The following is a 20,500-nucleotide window of genomic DNA, read 5'->3' on the forward strand; positions in this document are numbered from 1 at the left end:
CCTAACACGGTGACTGTTTGCTTTTAAAGTAGATGTGGTGCCTTTTTAAAATATTAGTTTAATCTTTTACTTGGAAGGGCAACATTATCATTCTTTCTCCAAGTTTCAGTTATGCTAAATAGACTGGTACTCGTATATTATTCTTCTACTCCAACTGAGCACTCAAAGTGCTTTTTATTACAATCCTCGTTTACTCACATATTCATGCAACAGGCTACTTCACCATGCAGACTGGAGTTGAGAATGATTGGACGACCCACTCTACCTCCCGAACTTGGTGGTTAGTAAGCGACTGTTTGCAGACGAGTCAGTACCTTCCAGGATTACTGCTTTTTCCTTGTGGCTTTTCTGTGGTTTAGCAATTGATCTCACAGCAACTGCCAGCAACCTCTAGCAATCACTCACCAGCTGCTCCTCTAAATGGCGGTTGGCAGATGGTCACCAATCAGTCTCAAGCCCTGTGTGACTGGGATCAAAATCCTATTTTAGGATTTCACAGTGCGAGATAAATAAAGACGAATGCTGCCCATGTTATTAAATATGAAATCAGGACTTACAATAAAGCATCCTCAAAATTATGTCAAATAAACAAGTTATTCCCAGAAGATCTTTAACTTTTTTTCAGCAGTGTTACTACCACCGTTTCTGTTTAAACCACAAATAACTTCAATCAAAACAGTTCTAATAACCAAACTATTCGATCAGGGAGAGTCACTTCATATGTTTTCACCTTTGACGCTTTCTGTGTGTTCAATAAATAATCAGTAATTTTAAAACTATAAAAACATTAATGAAAACATGACTCAAATAAAGTAACACATAAAACACAGCAGTTTAGCTACAAGGCAAAGAATGAAGAAAATAAAGAAATGGCCTGCCAGAAAAAGAAAAAATCACTTCTGTCGTAGGTTTTACGTCAATCTTTATTTTACCATGTGTCTCAAATTATAATAATAACCAAATTAATTGAATTAATTAACATTAATATGTGTGTTCAAGACCCAGTGAACCTTTACATTCCTTCGGTAGAATCCACATCCCGACCACCTTTTACTCCCCTCCTGCTGAGCTCTGTGTGCGGCTGCTCTTACTAATGCTGAGTCAATTACTACTGCAGGTGCCGAGCCTAAAAATGGGCCAAGGGTTGTGTGCGACGGTGGGGGGTTCAGTTAAGGTGTTTACTCTGTATGTGTTCATTTTCCTTGGCTTTGTATCTGTCAAGCTTCTAAGAAGAAGAAAAAACAATTAGTTCTACAAGAAGGAGAAGGGAAAATGGAAAATAAGAGTTATTCAAAGAAAGCTCTAAAGCCCACATGCAATCTATACACACTCCATGTATTCTGAGTTAGGGGAAGGAACTGTGAGGAAAGATGATGAAATGATTATGAACATTATGCAGTTGTTATAGGATATATAATGTAACATTTTAGGATGTATAATTATAAAATAGTTCATATTTGATGAGGAGAATGCACATCATCATGAAAGTCCATATAATTTGTGTTCTGGAGAACTTGACTGCATTGTGCAAATGTCTTTTGTCAACCCTCATTTCTTTATATTTTGCAAGGAAAATGGGAAACAGTCGAAGCGATTTAGTGAAATGTGCAAGCGTAAATGGAAATACAGCATTTTAAACTAAATAAAAAGAATCTCTAAAATGTTACTGCTCAAGACTGTGAAGAAAAGGTTTAAAGCAAACACACCATTAATTGTCTTACATGCAGTCTAACACAATCCAAAGTCGGTTGCTGATGAGGGGTCATGTTATACCCAAAATACACCAAGTGGGCTTATGCGCACACTGTGTGAGTCAACAGAGGGAAGGTCAAGCGAATTGTCCTTCGAGGTGCCTGAATGTCCATCTGTTACTCAGCATTCCAACCAGTAACTACAGTAGTTTAATATTTGACTTGAGACTGAATTATAATTAATTTCTACAGAAGAATTTTTTTTTTTTTGAAAAATCTCCAAATGCATGCAGATATTTCTTCTATAGGAATCGAAATATCAGTGCAATCTGTTCGGTGGCTGGTTTTGCACATCAAAGTGTTGGACTGATGGACAGCCAGATGGACAGATCAGTCAACAATTATCTTTACCCTTTGGCCTAACTCCTAGTGCTACAAAAAGAGAAATCTGAAAGAAAGATGAGAGAGAGATGGGAGAGAGACAGAGTGCTTTTCACAGAGATATTAATTGGACTGGGCTTTGCAGGACTGCTGCTTTGTCTTTTTCTCATCAACAGAGCAAATTAAGAACTTTTCAAATATTTGTTAGCCTGCTTAACATATTCACTGGGTCGTTCACTGCAACTTGCCTCATTTTTAAATGCTCTTTAAACAAAGTCATTGTTTTCTGCTTTAGTTTTCATTGCCATGCAGTGCGCACCCTTTGTTGCACCCTGGGCTGACTCTTTGTAATGGAAATAACTGCAACTTGCAACAACTGTTTGAAAAGCCAAAACACACACACACACACCGAAGTTCACAGCTGAAAGACTGAACATGTATGTGCATTTGCTGCACATCACGCACACGTGAAAAACAAAGTCGAACGCATCTGAACACATGAGCAGATTCACTGTAATTACATATTGCGTGTAAGCTGTCAAACTTGCACACAAACAGTCGCACTGCATAGTTGCACACAGTGCTCCTGACAAGGCTTATTGTTTGTCCTTGACATTTTCATGTATTTGATGAAAGGCTGGTATGAAAGGGCCATGTGTTGGCATCACAAATCTTCAAATGTGGAGCGATTTCTTTGTTCCCTCTCTCTTAGCTGACTCAAGGGACTTCTGTGCTCGGGGTTGACTTGTTAATTAACCACATGGCTGACTGATTCAAATGTGTGTATAGAAATTTGCACACAAAGTGGTAGTTACAGGAGATGTGAAGGGACTTTCCAAATGTACCCTTCATTAGTACTGCAGCAAACTGGAAGTGCAACCAAACAGTATATGGAGAAACACTCATTATTATTCCTTCCTAAGTTACTATTTTAATAGATAGATAGATGGATAGAGAGATGGTCATAAATCTAAGCATAAACTGCATATTTTATGGCTCATCTTTAAATATGTTTTGCTTAATTTTTAAATGGATGGACGGATCAAATACTTAACTTGTCCTACAAGGTCAGAGATCCAAGAAGGTATTCTCAGTGCTGATATTTTTTTAATATCTTGTAATGGTCTGTGTTTGTCTGGGTCAGAGAATGATGTCCTTGTTCCCCAACATAGTTTACAAAGAGGTCATTAAGGGGAAGGGCAGACCAATTGTGATGGCCAGTTGTATTTCCTTGTCTTTTTCTATGGTTGCTTATGCGTTAAAGTTAGCAAACATAAAGCAAAATCTTTGTTTTTCATTCTCAGTGCATGTGAAGGCGGGGACGTGTGAGGTGATTGCTGCCCATCGCTGCTGCAACAAGAACAAGATCGAGGAGAGATCTCAGACTGTCAAATGTTCCTGCTTCCCTGGACAGGTCGCCGGCACTACTCGGGCCATGCCGTCCTGCGTCGACGGTAGGTGTCACTTTATTGGTGTTCGGGTATCTTTTGCGTGCGCTTGCGTAGTGCCGCTGCCTGATGTGCACCTGTTTTGAATGTTGGCTAAAATGCCTTAGTATGGATTTGAACTCATCATATGTTTTCTTTGTCATGCATCTCAGGCAGAGCACTAAAGTTCAGATTGCTTTAATCGACTCTGAAAGAAAAAAGTGAACACTGCATTAGCAGATGAGCACATTTATGAAGATGAGTGCTGACAGTCAGGCCACACGGAGGAGCAGTCAGTATCAGGAGAAGAGATGCTAGAGTTAGCAAGAGGTTATTTGAAAGAGACTTTGTTCAATGCAGGTGCTACATATGACCAAGCCCCCTGTGTGCTGCAGTAAACTGAAAAATCTAAGAATTGATACACGACCAGGTAAACCCTGATTTACGGGCCAAGGCATAGAAGCCATCAGTATTCTCTTGGCAGCGTTTCTGTGTACTGGTAGCCAGAATACTGACTAGAAATGCATGGAAGCAAAGTGAAGCCTTTCTCCCACTGCCCGTTTTCTGTGCTGTTTCAGCAGACTAATTTATTACATACACTGCCTCTGTCTGTTATATTTTTTTGATGAATTCAGAAACATTCTGAATATGATGGATTGCGTGGGGTTATATTCTGAACACAATCAATTCAAAAGTAATTAAATGTTTGCTTCTCAGGTAAACCTTAAAGGTGCAAGAAACAAAAATCTGAACTATTCCAGACAGAAAAGGGAACGTCTTCATCGCAGTAGCTAAAAAATGGAATCTTGTGTTGTTCCACAACTATACTACAGCGCCATGGTCCTGAATTATTGTCTATTAATGTAATGTTGATACTGAATGTACCAGACATATGTTAAACTGCTTTCATTCAACCTATTTATGCATGCATTATTTGCATTATTTATGTATGCACTCACACCAATCAACTAAAGTTTGGACAAATATTAGGGTTTTATCACAGAAAGAAGTCCACGCTGCTCCCTAACTTTAGGTGCTCCTGCTGCACAAACCCCAGTCTTGGTGTGAGATATGAGCATACATATTCGGCACATCCACAATCAAACCCAACCACCTCCTGCTGACTCCGATATATTTCATAAATGTGCTGCTTAATTTCCAAAGGTAATCCAGCAAGTGATTATCTTGCAGCTAAATTTAACAATTTAACTGTGAAGAAACTTAATTTGTAGGAGATGGGGTTGGACAAATTCTAAAATGGATTATAATGAAGCAGCTCAGGAAAAATGCACCATGAAGAGGAAATCTTGTGTTTTTGTTATTACACCGAATTTATCAGTAGTCAGCGTTATGTAAACATCAGAGGACTCCCAACAAGAATCTTGATAGCAAAAGATATTAATCTGCAGGAAGTATTATCTTTACGAAGCTCTTTTGTTCACTGCAAATGAGAAGTTGATTTTTTAGACACAAATGTATTTGGGCATTTTACCCATAAATGAGATTAGTGTTTAGTGATGAACATTCGAAGCTATAAAATATTCCCGTATGCCTGGAAACCCGTCATCCACTAATGCCTCTGTGTTTACAACATCAGTATCCAGCAGGCCCTCCAGCCTCGCAGAGTGGCACTTGATGAAATAACTGACCCAGTCTCCATTTCTCAGTTGTTTCTGGGTTTCGGGTGAGCGCTCAAACATGATGAAAGATTCACTTACAATACAACATGGCACAGTAAGATGAAGGGCTGGAATGGTGGAGTACATCTTACTTACTTATGGCACCACAGATATACAGTACCGTGAAAAAACTATTTACCCCTATCCTTTCTTATTTTATTTTATTTATTTTTTTGCATATTTATCACACTTAATTGTTTCAGATCATCAAACAAATTTGAATATTAAACCTGAACCTGAGTAAATACAAAGCACCGTTTTTAATCTTTGAGTTTAAGGGAAAAAGTCATTACACCCTAAACCTGACAACTAGTTGTGCTTCACTTGGCAGAAAGAACTGAAACCTGTTTGGGATAAACAGCAATAAGGAACTGTGGCCCACTCTTCTTAGCAGAATTTTTGCAGAAAAACCTTCATTTTGTTTTTATTACTGAATTGTTCAAAGGTAGACTTGCTGTGTGTTTCAGATCGTTGTCTTGCTCCATAAACCAAGTGAGTTTGAGCTTCAGGGCATGAAATGATGGATGGGCAGGATTTTTGGTAGAGAGCAGAACTCCACTGTACGTACACCCAGGTCCTGAATCAGCCAAACAGCCTTAGACCATCACACTACCACCACCGTGTTTGACTGTTGGTATGATGTTCTTTTTATGAAATGCTGGGTTTCTTTTCATTTTTAATGGTCAGAATGTTTTGTAGCAAATGTGAGATAAGCTTTTGTGTTCTTCTGGATCAGCAGATTTTTGCTTCCATGGTTACCAGTTTCTCCCAGTCTCTTTCCTATTGTTGAGTCATGGACACTGACCTGAACTGCGGTAAATGAGCCCTGCAGTTCTTTAGATTCTGTTCTGATTTCTTTTGTGACCTCCTAGATCAGTTCCCAGCAGGCTCTTGGATTTTTTTTTGGTAGGCTAGACCCTCCTGAGAAGATTCACTACTGTTTCAAGTTTTCTCCATTTGTGGATAATGAGTCTCGTTTGCTGGAGTCACAAAGCCTTAAAAATGGTTTTGTAACTCTTTTTAGACTGATACATGTGTGTCAGCTGTTTCATTAGTGTGTGGCACATTGTGTTTCTTTTTGAGCTCTTCTGTTTCACTGTGTCAAACTGGTTCTATTCTTTCAAAAGGCCTGGCCTGGTCAACGGCAAAAAACAGTTAATTCATGATTTAACAACAGGTAGGTTTGGCCAATAAATTCAATCATGAAAAACTGGATTTTGTATTTAATTGAGTTATTTTTGTCCTGCTAAACAAAATACTCATATTAACTCTCAGAGTTCTTTAGCAATGATGACAGTCTTTAGAGTCTTTAGAGTGACAGTTAAAGAAAAAGGATTCATGACAACAGCTTTTATGTATTCACACATCCAGTCAGTCAGCTGTTTTTTCCTTTGACATTTAATCATGTTTTGTTTCTGATATGTGTTATATTTTCTGATGGTGTTTCATTATTTGTTTTTAACCTGAAGAATCTCAACAATCTCAGCTGGTTGTGGCTAATTAAATTCACATGATTCCTTTGCCCATGAAACCCATGCCTCGGGTAACTATCAGCATTTTAAAAATCTTTTTTCTATTGCTAAAAGTTTTATTTCACATTAGCCTGAAGGTTAATGGGATCAGTTGTCGTTAACAGCATCTCACTAATTATCTCGTGAGTTTTTATTTGTTCAAAACTGTGTAAAATGTTGAAAAAAATGCTGCACTTGCAAAATCGGTTTTAAAGAACGATGGTGATGTTGTCTTGCATAACATCACCAAATCAGCCAATTCTTCTCTGCAAATCTCTCAAGCTCCTCCAGATTTGATCTTTGGTGGTCTGGCATGGACCCTGATGTTCAGTTCACCGCACAGATTTTCAGTGGGATCAGTCAGAGCTTTGTGCAGGTAGTTTTTTACCAGAAGCGACTTGTGTTTTGGGTCAATGTCATATTGGAAGAAAGAGCGATTGTTTGAAGTTTTCTTTCAATATATTCACATCTCTTTTTTTCTTCCTGATTCCATCCACCATAATACTCCCACCACCGTGTTTCACTGTAGTCAGAGAGCTCTAGTTTCATGTCATCTAATCAAAGGACACTTGAGTATGCATAATCTTTCTCCAAGTTGTCCTTAGTATACTTCAGTGTGGCGTGAAGGTGTCTCTTCTACAGAAGTGATTTTTTGCAGCCTCACACTCCATTCCTGTGCAGAGTTCTAGTGATTCAATTCAATTCAATTCAATTTTATTTATATAGCGCCAAATCACAACAAAAGTCGCCTCAAGGCGCTTCATGGATACAGAGAAAAACCCAACCATCATATGACCCCCTATGAGCAAGCACTTTGGCAACAGTGGGAAGGAAAAACTCCCTTTTAACAGGAAGAAACCTCCAGCAGAACCAGGCTCAGGGAGGGGCGGGGCCATCTGCTGCGACCGGTTGGGGTGAGAGAAGGAAGACAGGATAAAAGACATGCTGTGGAAGAGAGACAGAGGTTAATAACAGATATGATTCAATGCAGAGAGGTCTGTTAACACATAGTGAGTGAGAAAGGTGACTGGAAAGGAAAAACTCAATGCATCATGGGAATCCCCGGCAGCCTACGTCTATTGCAGCATAACTAAGGGAGGATTCAGGGTCACCTGGTCCAGCCCTAACTATATGCTTTAGCAAAAAGGAAAGTTTGAAGCCTAATCTTAAAAGTAGAGATAGTGTCTGTCTCCTGAATCCAAGCTGGAAGCTGGTTCCACAGAAGAGGGGCCTGAAAACTGAAGGCTCTGCCTCCCATTCTACTTTTAAATACTCTAGGAACAACAAGTAGGCCTGCAGAGCGAGAGCGAAGTGCTCTAATAGGGTGATATGGTACTACAAGGTCATTGAGATAAGATGGGGCCTGATTATTTAAGACCTTGTATGAATTCTGGATTTAACAGGAAGCCAAAACAGGAGAAATCTGCTCTCTCTTTCTAGTCCCTGTCAGGACTCTTGCTGCAGCATTTTGGATTAGCTGAAGGCTTTTCAGGGAGTTTTTAGGACTTCCTGATAATAATGAATTACAGTCGTCCAGCCTGGAAGTAATAAATGCATGAACTAGATTTTCAGCGTCACTCTGAGACAGGATATTTCTAACTTTAGAGATGTTGCGCAAATGGAAGAAAGCAGTCTTACATATTTGTTTAATATGTGCATTGAAGGACATGTCCTGGTCAAAAATGACTCCAAGGTTCCTCACAGTGTTACTGGAGGCCAAGGTAATGCCATCCAGAGTAAGAATCTGCTTAGATACCATATTTCTTCTTTGAGACTCATATTCCTAATTAAGTCATTCACGAGTGTCTTGGCAGTTTTTCTGGTGCCTTCCGATGTCTCTCACTAGTTTTCTTTCCAGATTGTGTGAAATCTTTCACTTCTTACCTCTGCCAGGCTTGTTCTGTGCTGTGTGCCTCTCTTTGAATTTCTTGATGATACTTCCGAATCCAGTTTTTGACACTTGGAAACACTGTAATAGATTTATATATCCATGTCCTGCTTTGTGAACACCAACAATTATTTTTCTAAGTCTAAACTGATTTATTTAGTTATTGCCATGATGCCTTATCAAGTGACAGCTCTGGCTGAAGTTCTTAAATAGAACATAATCTTCAATTTTAACTTGATTTTACAAGCTTTGAGCATCACAAAGTTAAAGCACATCATTGTACAGCAGGGGTTTGTGCTGTGGTGGGTGGTAATAATATTGACCATGGTCTTTTTTGCTTTTTCTGCAATACTTCAGAGCAACCTTGCACACCTTTGCAAACCCTGTAAATTCTAAAGTTGCTATTTTTAGAGGTTTTTTTTAATGGTTATTTATTCTAAATGCTATAATGTTTAGAAATTATATAGTGAAAATCCCTTGCTCTTGGAAAAAAAACAACTTTAATTTTCTAGGGTGGCTAATAGATCTGTCCTCATTTGTATATCTAGTAGATGTGAGGATCTGTGTGGTCAACCACATGACAGATTAACTTTAAAAAAACAGAAAACAGCCTTTGATGCCGCCTGATTGTGGTTGAGTGAACAAAGAATGTTCTACTACATAAGAGATGTTTTAACAGCGATGCTCTGAGGCTCACAATGGTCTGCAGCTTGCTTTGTTTTCAGATTCATGAATCATTTATTGTTGGTGTGTTGAGGCAAAATGCAGCAAAGTGCAATAGAGGCAGACTTTTCAAATTAATTAATAATGACCAGTGTTGGGCAATTTACTTTGAAAAAGAAGTTAATTATAGTTACTAGTTACTTCTTCAAAAAAGTAACTGAGTTAGTAGCTGAGTTACAATATTCTAAAAGTAATTAATTACTTGAAAAGGAACTATTGCGTTACTTTAAAAAAAAAGTTTAACCCTCTGGGGTCCAGGGTATAATTGTCCATTTTTAACTACTTTTGATGTTTCCTCCACATCTCACCTTTAAAAACTGTTTACTTGTTTGGTCTCATCCTTTTCAGCACAACCTCACGTGTCTGAATCTACAGTTATGTTTTCATTTTTTACAGACTGTATTAACACAATTGATCTAAAATCAGACAAAAACCATAAAGTCCGAGGAGAAAAAGTGATATTTTTACTGTAACAACCACAAACATGTTTAATGAATCATATTTCATAATGTTAAATGCAAATATAAATTGTCAATTTTAAAATCCTATGCACAAGTTTTGCAAACAACAAAGTTATTTGCATCCATTTACCTTTTACCTTGATTTTTTAATAACCATTTCAAACTATTTACAGAACAATCAGCTGTTCTTCAATAAGATGCCACAAATTATTTGTGCCACTGCAAAAACATCATTTCTGTCCACTATAAAGGAAACATCACAGCCTGATACCTGCAGCTCTGACAGCAGCAGGTGTATCACTGCTGTTTCTACCTGGAGACAGCAGTCGCCTCAACACAAAACTATCCACAACACTACACACTAACTACACAAGACAACACATTAACTACACACTGCAAACACGCTAAACGTCTCAAATCTCTCACATCTCAAAACTCGCTCTCTCTTTTTCTGCTGTCTCTCGCTCGCTCGCTCTCTCTCTCTCTCGCCATCACTCCTAAAACGTCCTCTGTTTTTTGTTTTGTTTTTTGCTCATAAGCAGAGAGGTCTCGCTGCGCTGTCCTTAGACAGTAAAAGTAAAAGACAGCAGCACTCATATCATTGTTTTGCCCCCTTAGCTCCAGGTGTTGTGCCAAAAAGTGATTGCTGCCTGGGGGAGCGCAGCTGCTAAACGCTGTAGCGCCCAGATTACTTACAGCTCCTTCCGTTAGGGCTGTGCGATATGACCAAAATCTCATATCCCGATATAAAACATCTAAATATAAACATACTTAATAAATATAATAATAAATATACTTTATTCTTCCTCAGTCAAACAGCAGCACTCATGTGATTGAGCAGAGTGAAGCTGACCCCCCACCCACTTGAAACGTTTGCCCCCTGAGCTCCAGGTGTTGTGCTAGACAGTGATGGTGATCACCGTCCGCGGGAGCGCGCAGCTGCTTAAAGCTGTAGCGTCCAGATTACTTACAGCTACTTCCGTGCAGCTGATATAAGGTGCTGTGAGCTGAACACAGCTTCAACCATCTGTTTGTTGAAAAATAGTAACGGACCGCGTTTCCTTGTTAGTAACTGTAATGGCGTTGTAACGATAGGAATAGTAATTAGTTAGATTACTCGCCGTTACTAACGGCGTTACTTACTTCCCATCACTGATAATGACTTACATGAATTGAGTAATTTAAACATCCACACCAGTTTTTCAGTGAACTGGGACGATGTGGTCGCAAAAAGCATCTAGATCTGAGTCGAGCGATGAGAGGCCTTTGCAGAATTAATAAATGAAACAAGCTGAAATATAATTTTATATTTTCCATATCATGTTTTCCACATTGGTTTTTGTTTGTTGAGGTTTGACTGGCGCTCTTTTGATTGCATAATCTCGCTGTGGCTTGTTCTGTATGGTGCTTCAATGGGCGCTGATTTGAGAATTAGTGCTTTCAACTGTTTATCTCAAAGCACCAAAGTCGTGTTATTATAACTGTACCGGATAGAAACCCACATTTATTTTCTGGAGGCTCTTTGTTCATGTGAAATTTTGGTGTCAAAATTCACACACGCACACAAGTCTTGGAAACACATGAAAGGACATGATTGCACTTGCATCTTCATCAAAGTTAAAATTAACTCTGTCTCTTCTTCTTGTAGCCTCCATTGTAGCTCAGAAGTGGTGGTGTCAGATGCAGCCATGCATGGAAGGTGAGGAGTGCAAGGTGCTCCCAGATCTGACAGGATGGAGCTGCAGCACAGGCAACAAAGTCAAGACCACAAAGGTTTGTGTGCACACTTTACGCGTCCTCTCTCCCTGCCGTGCCATCCATTCAACACATACATGCATGCACACACCTAGCCAGACCAACCACAGAGTGATCCATTTTCACCTCTATCACGTTAGACTATATCCTTCTCTTCTCCCTGCTTTTCTCTCTTATTTGTCTCCGTCCCGTCTTCTTTCTCCTTTCACCCAATATCACTTTTTTTTTTACCCAGTTTCTCTCTCTTCACTTTTCCTCTGGACTCATCTTGGCTCCAACATCAAACATTCTCTGAAGAAAAATAAGGCCAACAAGAACAAGGCAAATAAAACACACACGCACCCTGAATATGAATATCACAATTCCCTTCACTCTCACTTGCCCTGCTTCCCTGCGTCTGACTGGCATGCCATCTGACTCGATGCAAAAAGAACTCGCCACATTTGATACACTGGAGTGGTAAATGCCCTGGAAAAAAATTTTATGCTCTCATTCTTCCACAGCACGGTTTGTGCAGTGTGTGCATGTGCACATTCTTCCCCCCTGTTAAGTTTCATGTACTGGCAGTCTGTCTGTGTCTTTGTGTGCGTGTGAAAAGGTGTGAATGCACGCTATATATCTTCCTGCTCAGCCTACGTCTGCACCTGTTGGCTTCTCTTCAGTGGCTTGACCTGAGCAGGCTCTTAGCTGTCTGTCAGAGGAGAAAAATTTGTGCGAGACTCACCTCTTGTCACTGTACGCCTCTGTTTCTAACCTCCATCCTTCTCTCTGCCTTCTCACCTTCCATTATTCATGGCTCGGTGCAGACCTTTGTTTTCTGCCTAAATAATTGATTGAAGGCGTGGTCAGAGAGGAGAGATGCGTGCATCTCCGTGGTTGGGGGGAAAAAAGTGAGTGGTGAGAAGCGCTTAAGGCACACATGTTCTTCTCACGCCTTCCCAGACAGTGAACAGTGATGGTTAAGAATTCTTTTGGCACTGCTTCCTCTGCTCACCTCTCACCTAGCTAAGTGGCTCGTGCCCCCTGAAGACCTTTTTTCCCCTTAACAGCCCCTCCTTACTTTTACCTTTTTTCCCTGATATCATTTTCAGTTCTTATCTTAAGCACAGATTTGTGTTGTACTGCTCTTATAAGTGTAACTGATGTTTCCTCGCTCAGTTATGTCAGACAATGATACAAATAGAAAGAAGAGTCGTCTGGTTTGATTGGATAAAGCAGCACATGAGGTTTGATGCTATTTGAAGACAGTTAGATGTGTGAATGTGTGAATGTTGCTGACCAATCCAGCTCCAAAGTGGACATTTATAATTAAAGTAAACCAGTTTCAGGCAGGCACTGCTTCATCAGTGACTCTGTTGTAGTTTTAAGGAGCACAAATATTTGCTGTCTCTTGCATTCAGGTCTTTGATCAATGATCAATGATCTATGTGTGTGTGTGTGTGTGTGTGTGTGTGTGTGTGTGTGTGTGTGTGTGTGCGCATCTGCACTATTTGAGAGCGTTAGCTGATGTGTTCGCTTGATGATGAAGAGTGATTTTTTTTCTCCTCTCGTGTCGTACGCTGAGGTCAAGATTCGCAGGCATCCAGATCAATAGCATCGAACGTTCTCTTATGGTCCCATTAAGACCTGCTCGTAAATTGAAATTGACGATAGAGTGTGTATGAGAGGGAGAGAGAGAGAGAGGCAGGGGGATATGGAGAAAGGAAAAAAGAGGCAGGAGGAGATGGATGAAAGAGAAAAAAATCAGTGGAGAGTGAAAAGAAAGGCAGAGGTGATGGGTAGATAAACGAATAACGAAAACACTTGGGGAAAAAAACAAGCATAACGGTCAGCAGACAGCAGAAGGTAAGAACACACAACAGGATTTGGCACTCTCTGTCATTCCTCCTACCTGGAGACAGGGGGAAGGAGGAGCGAAGGAGGGAAGAGGGAGGAGAGGAGGAGGGGTGAGAAGACAGCTAGATCAATGCCAAATAATATCATATGTATGAATACATGCGCATGGCTCAGTCTCCAAGCTGCAGAGCTGCCATAGAAAGCAAGGAAGGTGTGTTCGTCTTTGTGTAACTGCTCGTGCAATCGTGAACAAACAAGGACAACAATTTAGCAAGGAGTATAGGGTTTACCTACCTATATACTGCAGTGAGTGTACATCATACCGAGTAGATGTGGTGTTCTTTAAAAAAGACATTCAGTCACTTTAAACTTTGATAAGTGACCAGAATGGAAAAAAAACTGTAAATCCCTGAAGTGTGGCAGTCAAGATGTCACAAAACAAAACTGAAACATAAATATTAGTAATGGTACGTTAACTGTCTGCAAGCTAACTAAAGCTTGCATGCTAACTTATATTTAAGCAAGGGCAGTATTTACTTTGTATTTTGTATATATTTGTTTTCTTTTCTTTGTTACTTTTAAAAAGTTCTTCAGGAAGTTTGCAGTGAAGCAAAAATCAGATGTTTACTCTGAATACACGAACATTATGTGGGAGTAGGTAATTGATAATAGGTATTGATTTGTAAATAATTGGACATGGATAACTTGAACTTATTATATAAAAGAATATTGTGCAGGATAAATCTGACTCACTAGGCAGCTCATTATCTTGACAATACTTTATTTAAAGATATAACACATCTTGGGGGTCAACTTGGAAGAAAGGCAGATTTGAAATGTAAAATTATATTTGGATGCATCTGTAATGTAATACAATGAACAAAGGCAGAAGAATTTTAATCACAGTTTTAAAAATAAAATATATTTTATGAAAGTTTGACCTTATGCGACCTTGAGTTAGAGGCAGAGTAATGTGATATTTATAAACCCCGTATTTCATTTCCTGCATATGTTGTCAGTGCAAACAAGCATATTTTTTAGTAGCTCTGTATAACAATATTACGAACAAGATATTTACCATAAAAGAAAGTTGTAGAAAAGTAATAGTTTAAATATTTATATAATAGCTTCTAGGTTATACGGCTTTCGTCAGTTTTTGACCTATAAATCATTGAGCTGACCTTGAAGACCTTGGTCGATGTAAGCCGAATTTAAATTGATTGTTAACATGACCCCACTCTACTCCCCTACAAATTTTTATTAGATTTCATTCAAAACTTTTCAGACAATTGTGTTTGCAGACAGAATGGCACCCACACAGTACACACACAAACACACAAATATAACCTCCTTGACGGAAGTAACCTTAACAATGGTTATTTGTGTTTAAAAATAATAACCTTAGAAACGAAAGAAGACTTTTACCTTGTAATATAATTCAGAAAATGTAAGCTTTTGCTTTTCTGTCTGTCCCAAGTGTGGGTGACACTGCCTTGTAACACCCGACTGTTGGTTTTGTTATGTACAAGGAGACATTAATGAAAGAAAAACCAGAATATTTTAATTAAATTTGTTTCAGTTTGATTTGAAGTTGATTTTGTTCAATTCGCACACAAACTAAATCACATGTTACACAGCTTCTATGACTTGTGTCAAATGTAAATAAATGTACTGCTGAAGGAGACATCTGCCTTGTGGCCATGCGACTACGGTAGGCAGCTAAATCTTTGGACTAAGTACAAAAAAGGCACTCGTGGGTCTAAAAAGGCTTGTAGAAATGACACCCTAGCACTTCTTGTGTGCTTTCTAAATTGAGATCTAACTATCTAAATCCGCCCTTTAATTGGGCACAGAAACTGCAACCTACAGGCATATTTGAACAGGCAACTGGATGAACACCTAAAGGGACTTTGACTTTGCACCTTCAAGTATAGCAGGCAGAGAGATGCCGCGGTGTGCGTGCATAGTGAACTGGCGTGACAACAAACGCCTGCAGACTCTTTGATCCGGCACAGGAGTAGACGCCTGAAGGCAATGGGAGCAAACCCAGGAAGGGTGGCCTGGAGCCATCAAGAGTAGATGCAGTAGTTTCAATTGCCAGCTTGGAAGAAACACTGCTCTGAGCTCTCTTAGTGATGGCTGGTATTTACACTTTGTTAGCTGGGACCCAGGTCAGACAAAAGAGTGTCTGCCCCATGAGGAAATAACAGAGAGACAGCATGTGTTGGGGCTAAGAGGGGAAACCACTGGGAAACTCAATAGGAGGGAAAGGCATGCAGGAAAACAGAAGAACCGTCTTGGAGAAGCACTGGCACTGGCAGTTATACAGCAGTTTGTGCCTGTTTGATCACTGGCTGGTAGAAAATGTCTTCTAATAGCTTGAAATAAACCAGAAGTGAGCGTATGAGCAAAGAAAAAGCGAAGATGGATCGCCGAGATAAGGAGGCCATGTGATTAGTGCAGCCGTCTCGACAAATAGACGAAATGACATGGCAGAGGGCCAAGTGCTGAGGGTGCGGCGGTGTGGGCTGCCTGCCACGATTCAAGCTTGTCTTGTTTACGTTCCAGAAGAGACAGAAACCGTGTTGGTCATGTTTTCCACCAATAAGAGACTCTTCCTGTATTTTTCCACATAGAAGCCAGCACTGCATTATTTAAAGCCTTTCACTGACATGTAAAACCAGCGCTGGCTCTGTTCTCTGTTCTCTTTGCTGTTTCACGCTGTTTTCAAACTTTTTGGGTTCTGTTAAAATGGTGACCTTTGACTCACTTCTTCCCTTTCTTTTACAGGTGACCCGATAGTCCCGCCCATGTCTAGAGGAGCGTTAGAGAACGGCGGTGGAAGTACTTACACAGCACAACGGACTTATAAAATCGTAAGGAAATGGACTCTGATGGACATCAGTGAGGAACCAGTGATTTTTCCTGTGGATATTCAAAAAACGATGACTGCTCGCCATCTTAAGCAGAGCTGAGTGTCCTCGGGCCTTCACTGCGAAAGACTCAGTCACCCACAATTCTTTACTGCTTCTGAAAACAAAGTGAACTCCAACCTAAATGGCACTTGATTAGATGATGAAAAAAACATCTTTACAACAAACTATATTCTTTATCTCTCTTCTATGGCTAAGTTGTGTTCCATATGCATACTGGGAATTGCAGAAACTTGACTCTAGACAGCTATTCTGTATTACAAAACTAGCTAAAAAGAGGGAGTGGATCCAGAATGCTTGCCTCATGTAGTCTGGATGACACATTTAAATTTAACTGTGCCACACATGACACATTTGATGCTGTCAAAATGTTTCTGAAACTGAACCTCTTCTTTATTCAGATTTCACCTCCATACGAATATTTTACCTTAAATAGTTTGTTGCTTACCACACATGCCATTTTTTAAAATGCAGAGACAGTTTGTCAGTCTTCTCTTTGCTTTTGTTTTTTGACAGAGGACAAAATCCTTTCAGGGGTGAGGTTAGACTAATACCAAGTAGATGTTACGGTATATTGAAAAATGTAAACGTGTTTAAACAAAAGAAAAAAAAAAAGCAGTCCATGGAATCAAAGGGGCTAAAAATAAATCGATGCTCTAATGGTTTTAATATCTGTGTTTTTAAACGCCTGTTAACCGCTATTGAGTACATGTGTCAGTATTATATTAAATGAATAAAACCTTTCAAAAGAAAAGAGAAATCTCAGTCGTTTGCTTCAGCCCTCAGGGGGAAGATTATTCAAGTGCTTCTTGTCAGGACCCTCACAATACAGCTCACAATACCAAAGCTCTGAATTGTTTCTCAATGGCTGCACGGACCTGCTAGCAGTGCTGATAACATCAGCATGAAGTTAGCTCCCCCTGAAACCCTGAAATAACAGGAAACGCAAAACCGTGGCTTTGTAACTGCTGGTGTTAATTGAGTTGGCTTGAAGAGATATCATCAATAACTGGTAATTACTTTGCTGTTCACATAATGCATTAATTTTCATCGTGTTTATTTCCTGGAGCAAACAAACAGCTTCTTATATTAACAATTGTTTTGTCAAAGCTAAAAAAGAAAAGAGGAGCAACAAATACAGAACAACTGCTCCTCTCCGCAGGCGTCATCTGTGATCTGTAACTGACAACTTATTCATCAGGTCTACACAAAATCTCTGTATTTAGCTGTGTTTTCACCGCAGAAATTTTAGGCAGGCGAGGAATGAAAAAGGATATTTGTATGCAGCGCATATGAGCCCGGACTGCAAAAAACAAACTGTGCTCATAAACAAAATTCAGTGCTGAGATTTTGTGGCTCTGTTATTTGGCATTTTGTGAAATTCAATCAACAGGTGAGTATTGGCAGTGATATTATTCTATGAACATTATCTTGATACAGCTGAGTGCAACTCAAACAATAGCATAACTTGGCTGTTCTGCTGTATTTTCCATTTTGGCAGTGAAAGCACATCCTAGCCCAAATACCCAGTTCATGATCGTATAATTTCTCTTCTATCTACAAACCTACCATTCTGATACATCAGAAGCACGAGACATTATGCAATTAAAAAAGAAATGTTAATGCCCGAAACAGAGACTTGGATTTATGCAAGTACAACATTAAATTTATTGGAATCTGGTTAAATAATATTTACTTGAATCACATCCATTCAGTTTTTACACACCACGTTTCCTTAATGATTACGATTTTTGAATAAATAAACTGATTTTATAAGCTTCAGTAACATTTTACTTAAAATTATTGCCTCGTGTTTACTGATTATATATGAGGTACTGTGCAAATCTCTTAAGCCACCATTCAATGTCAACAGGAGCTTGAGCATGACATTCTTGAGCAGTAGTTTTCCACAATCTTTGGACACCTTGTTGCAAAAATACATAATTAGCTCATATTTCTGTGGTTGAATCAATGAAAAACATCAAACATGACACAGTTTGACACAACTATCGCACCGAAACGTGTAATAGTCATGCCAATCCACCATCCATGCAGAATAACAGCAGGGAGATATTTTATTTCAAGTCAGCATGGAAACATGAAAAGTCAACATGAAAATAATCACATTATTAACACAATTACATGTAAATACATATTCGCGACATAGCTTCATTGATTAAGGACCCTGGAGTGTACTTCATCCCCCTGCTGGTAATGTAATTTCTGCATGCACGTCCATTTTACGTTTCGGAAAGCCAAAGAAGGGTGGGCTGGCATGTCTATTACACCTTTTGCCAAGATATCAGGTTGTATGACAGCACAGAACCATTCATAAAAGTCTCCTATATGTTCAAGACCTGGATTTGCACATCCTCCTGACTTCTCCAAGTTGGTCACAGCTCAATAAATAAATATATCAGGACATATTTCCTGATATCAGTGCACAGAGAACCGATGCAACTATTAGGACATATCAACACTTTCCAATCACAATGGATTGCCGACCAGATGATTACAGTAACAAGTGTACATACTTGGTCAAATTCACTGTGTGCTGTATATGTGTGGGTGTATTTTCTGTCATTATTTTACTGTTGTATTATCTTATAACAAAATTTACTCATAGGAAAATAAGAAATTCTACTGTCACAACTTTTTAAAGTATTATATTAAGATGATGGTCATATAAGTTTGTAGAACAATTTTAAAAAAGTAGAGTACGCTGTGAGAGGATAGAAGTGTGTGTCCTGCAAGCATGCAAGTCGATGCTGATGTTAAACAGGGCTGAGCGTCTGTTCCAAACCTGATGACTGCAGTGAAACAAAGAAGCTCAGTCCAGGAAAGTTGCAAAGAAATATTTTTGGAGGTTGAGGATATGTACTGTGTGTTTTCCTTTTGTGACAAACACACACACAAACACTCATATATATATATATATATATATATATATATATATATATATATATATATATATATATATATATATATATATACACACACACAATCTGTGCTGTGCTGCATTAAAGCAGCCGTTCTCTAAAACTCTTTCCTGATTTGGCTAATCTCCCAGTGGATCCTCTCAGGGGCCACGGCCTTCCACCGAGCCTTAGTCACAGTGTGTGTGTGTGTGTGTGTGTGTGTGTTCCATGGACTGGGCTTTCTCTGAGCCTCAACGCGTCGTTAGTGCATGTCATTAAAAGATTATAGAGAATAAATCCACAAGATTCTCACACATACACACAGGAAGTGAGAGCTGAAGTGAGCACGGAACAGACTTTTATAATTACAGAGAGAAAAATGTATAAAAAGATTTTGACATTGGAATATGACAGCCTCAGTTTTCCTGTATTCTTGCTAACTGCTCACGAGGTGTTTTTCAAATGGCACGTGAATCCAATCATGAGTCAACCACATGAGGCTTGTTGAAATTCTTCCACTACACCTCTAATATCAGCCCACTCTCACTAACACTGCTGCTGACGGGAGGTATCAGGTGCAGCTCTAACAGTCTCTTTATAGCTGTCTGACAGTTCTGATCATCAGCACGGCTGCAATTCATTAATCTCGTCATCTGACTATCCTCTGAATATCCAGACATTACTGAGATTAGTCGGAGTGCTTTATGGTAAGTGGTGGCGGTGAAATGTCCGCCAGTAACAACAGATGCCGGAGCAGATGCTCCAGCCAGACGAGCGATGAGATAAGCTACCCTATGCTGATACATCACTGCACGGATGGCGATTGGAAAGGTGATGCATCAGAGATTGAATGACAATCATAAACATGCTGAACTGTGTCTGTATGTTGTGTAAGTGTCATAACGACCAGCTTGTTTTTGTAGCAGACTGAGTGGTTAAAACAAAGGCTATTTGAAAATCATGGAGGCCAAACCTAGAAAGGACAGAAAGACACAGGCAGCACACAGGACAGTCCTCCCAGCTTTTTTTGACACGTCAAATTACTGTTTGTATCTCTGTACTTCAGCTTTTAGGTCTCAGCACTACAAGATTTTGGTGGCTGGAGAATATTTGCACAATTCCCCATATAAGAGTTTTCTGTAATACTTTATAATAACCATCAGCTTATGTTTATAACTTTGTATTTGGTCAATAAGTGTTGAGTAGTGGATCTATAAACATTATTGGGAGTTATGATAAATGCTGATAATACCTGTTCTAAAGAGCATGTGAATAAGTAGGCAGGTGGCGGTGGCGT

The 20,500-nt window shown here is 39.3% G+C and overlaps 1 protein-coding gene across 3 annotated transcripts in view; it reads left to right on the forward strand.

Annotated features, from left to right (window-relative positions):
• Positions 1–16,338, forward strand: part of LOC146683937 (chemokine-like protein TAFA-2) — a 96,815-nt gene extending 80,477 nt beyond the window's left edge. For all 3 annotated transcript variants that reach the window (XM_085444162.1, XM_085444159.1, XM_085444161.1), the window contains 3 exons: positions 3,377–3,526; positions 11,410–11,534; positions 16,143–16,338. In XM_085444162.1, coding sequence (XP_085300288.1) covers positions 3,377–3,526; positions 11,410–11,534; positions 16,143–16,154 — 287 coding nt within the window. In that variant the 3' untranslated portion in view covers positions 16,155–16,338. The remainder of the gene's footprint in view (positions 1–3,376; positions 3,527–11,409; positions 11,535–16,142) is intronic.
• The last annotated feature ends 4,162 nt before the right edge of the window (positions 16,339–20,500 follow it).

The sequence above is a fragment of the Copadichromis virginalis genome, linkage group LG20, assembly GCF_057382275.1.
Source record: "Copadichromis virginalis isolate Kocher_CV1m ecotype Utaka linkage group LG20, C_Virginalis_male_GT1.1, whole genome shotgun sequence".
Lineage (NCBI taxonomy): Eukaryota > Metazoa > Chordata > Actinopteri > Cichliformes > Cichlidae > Copadichromis > Copadichromis virginalis.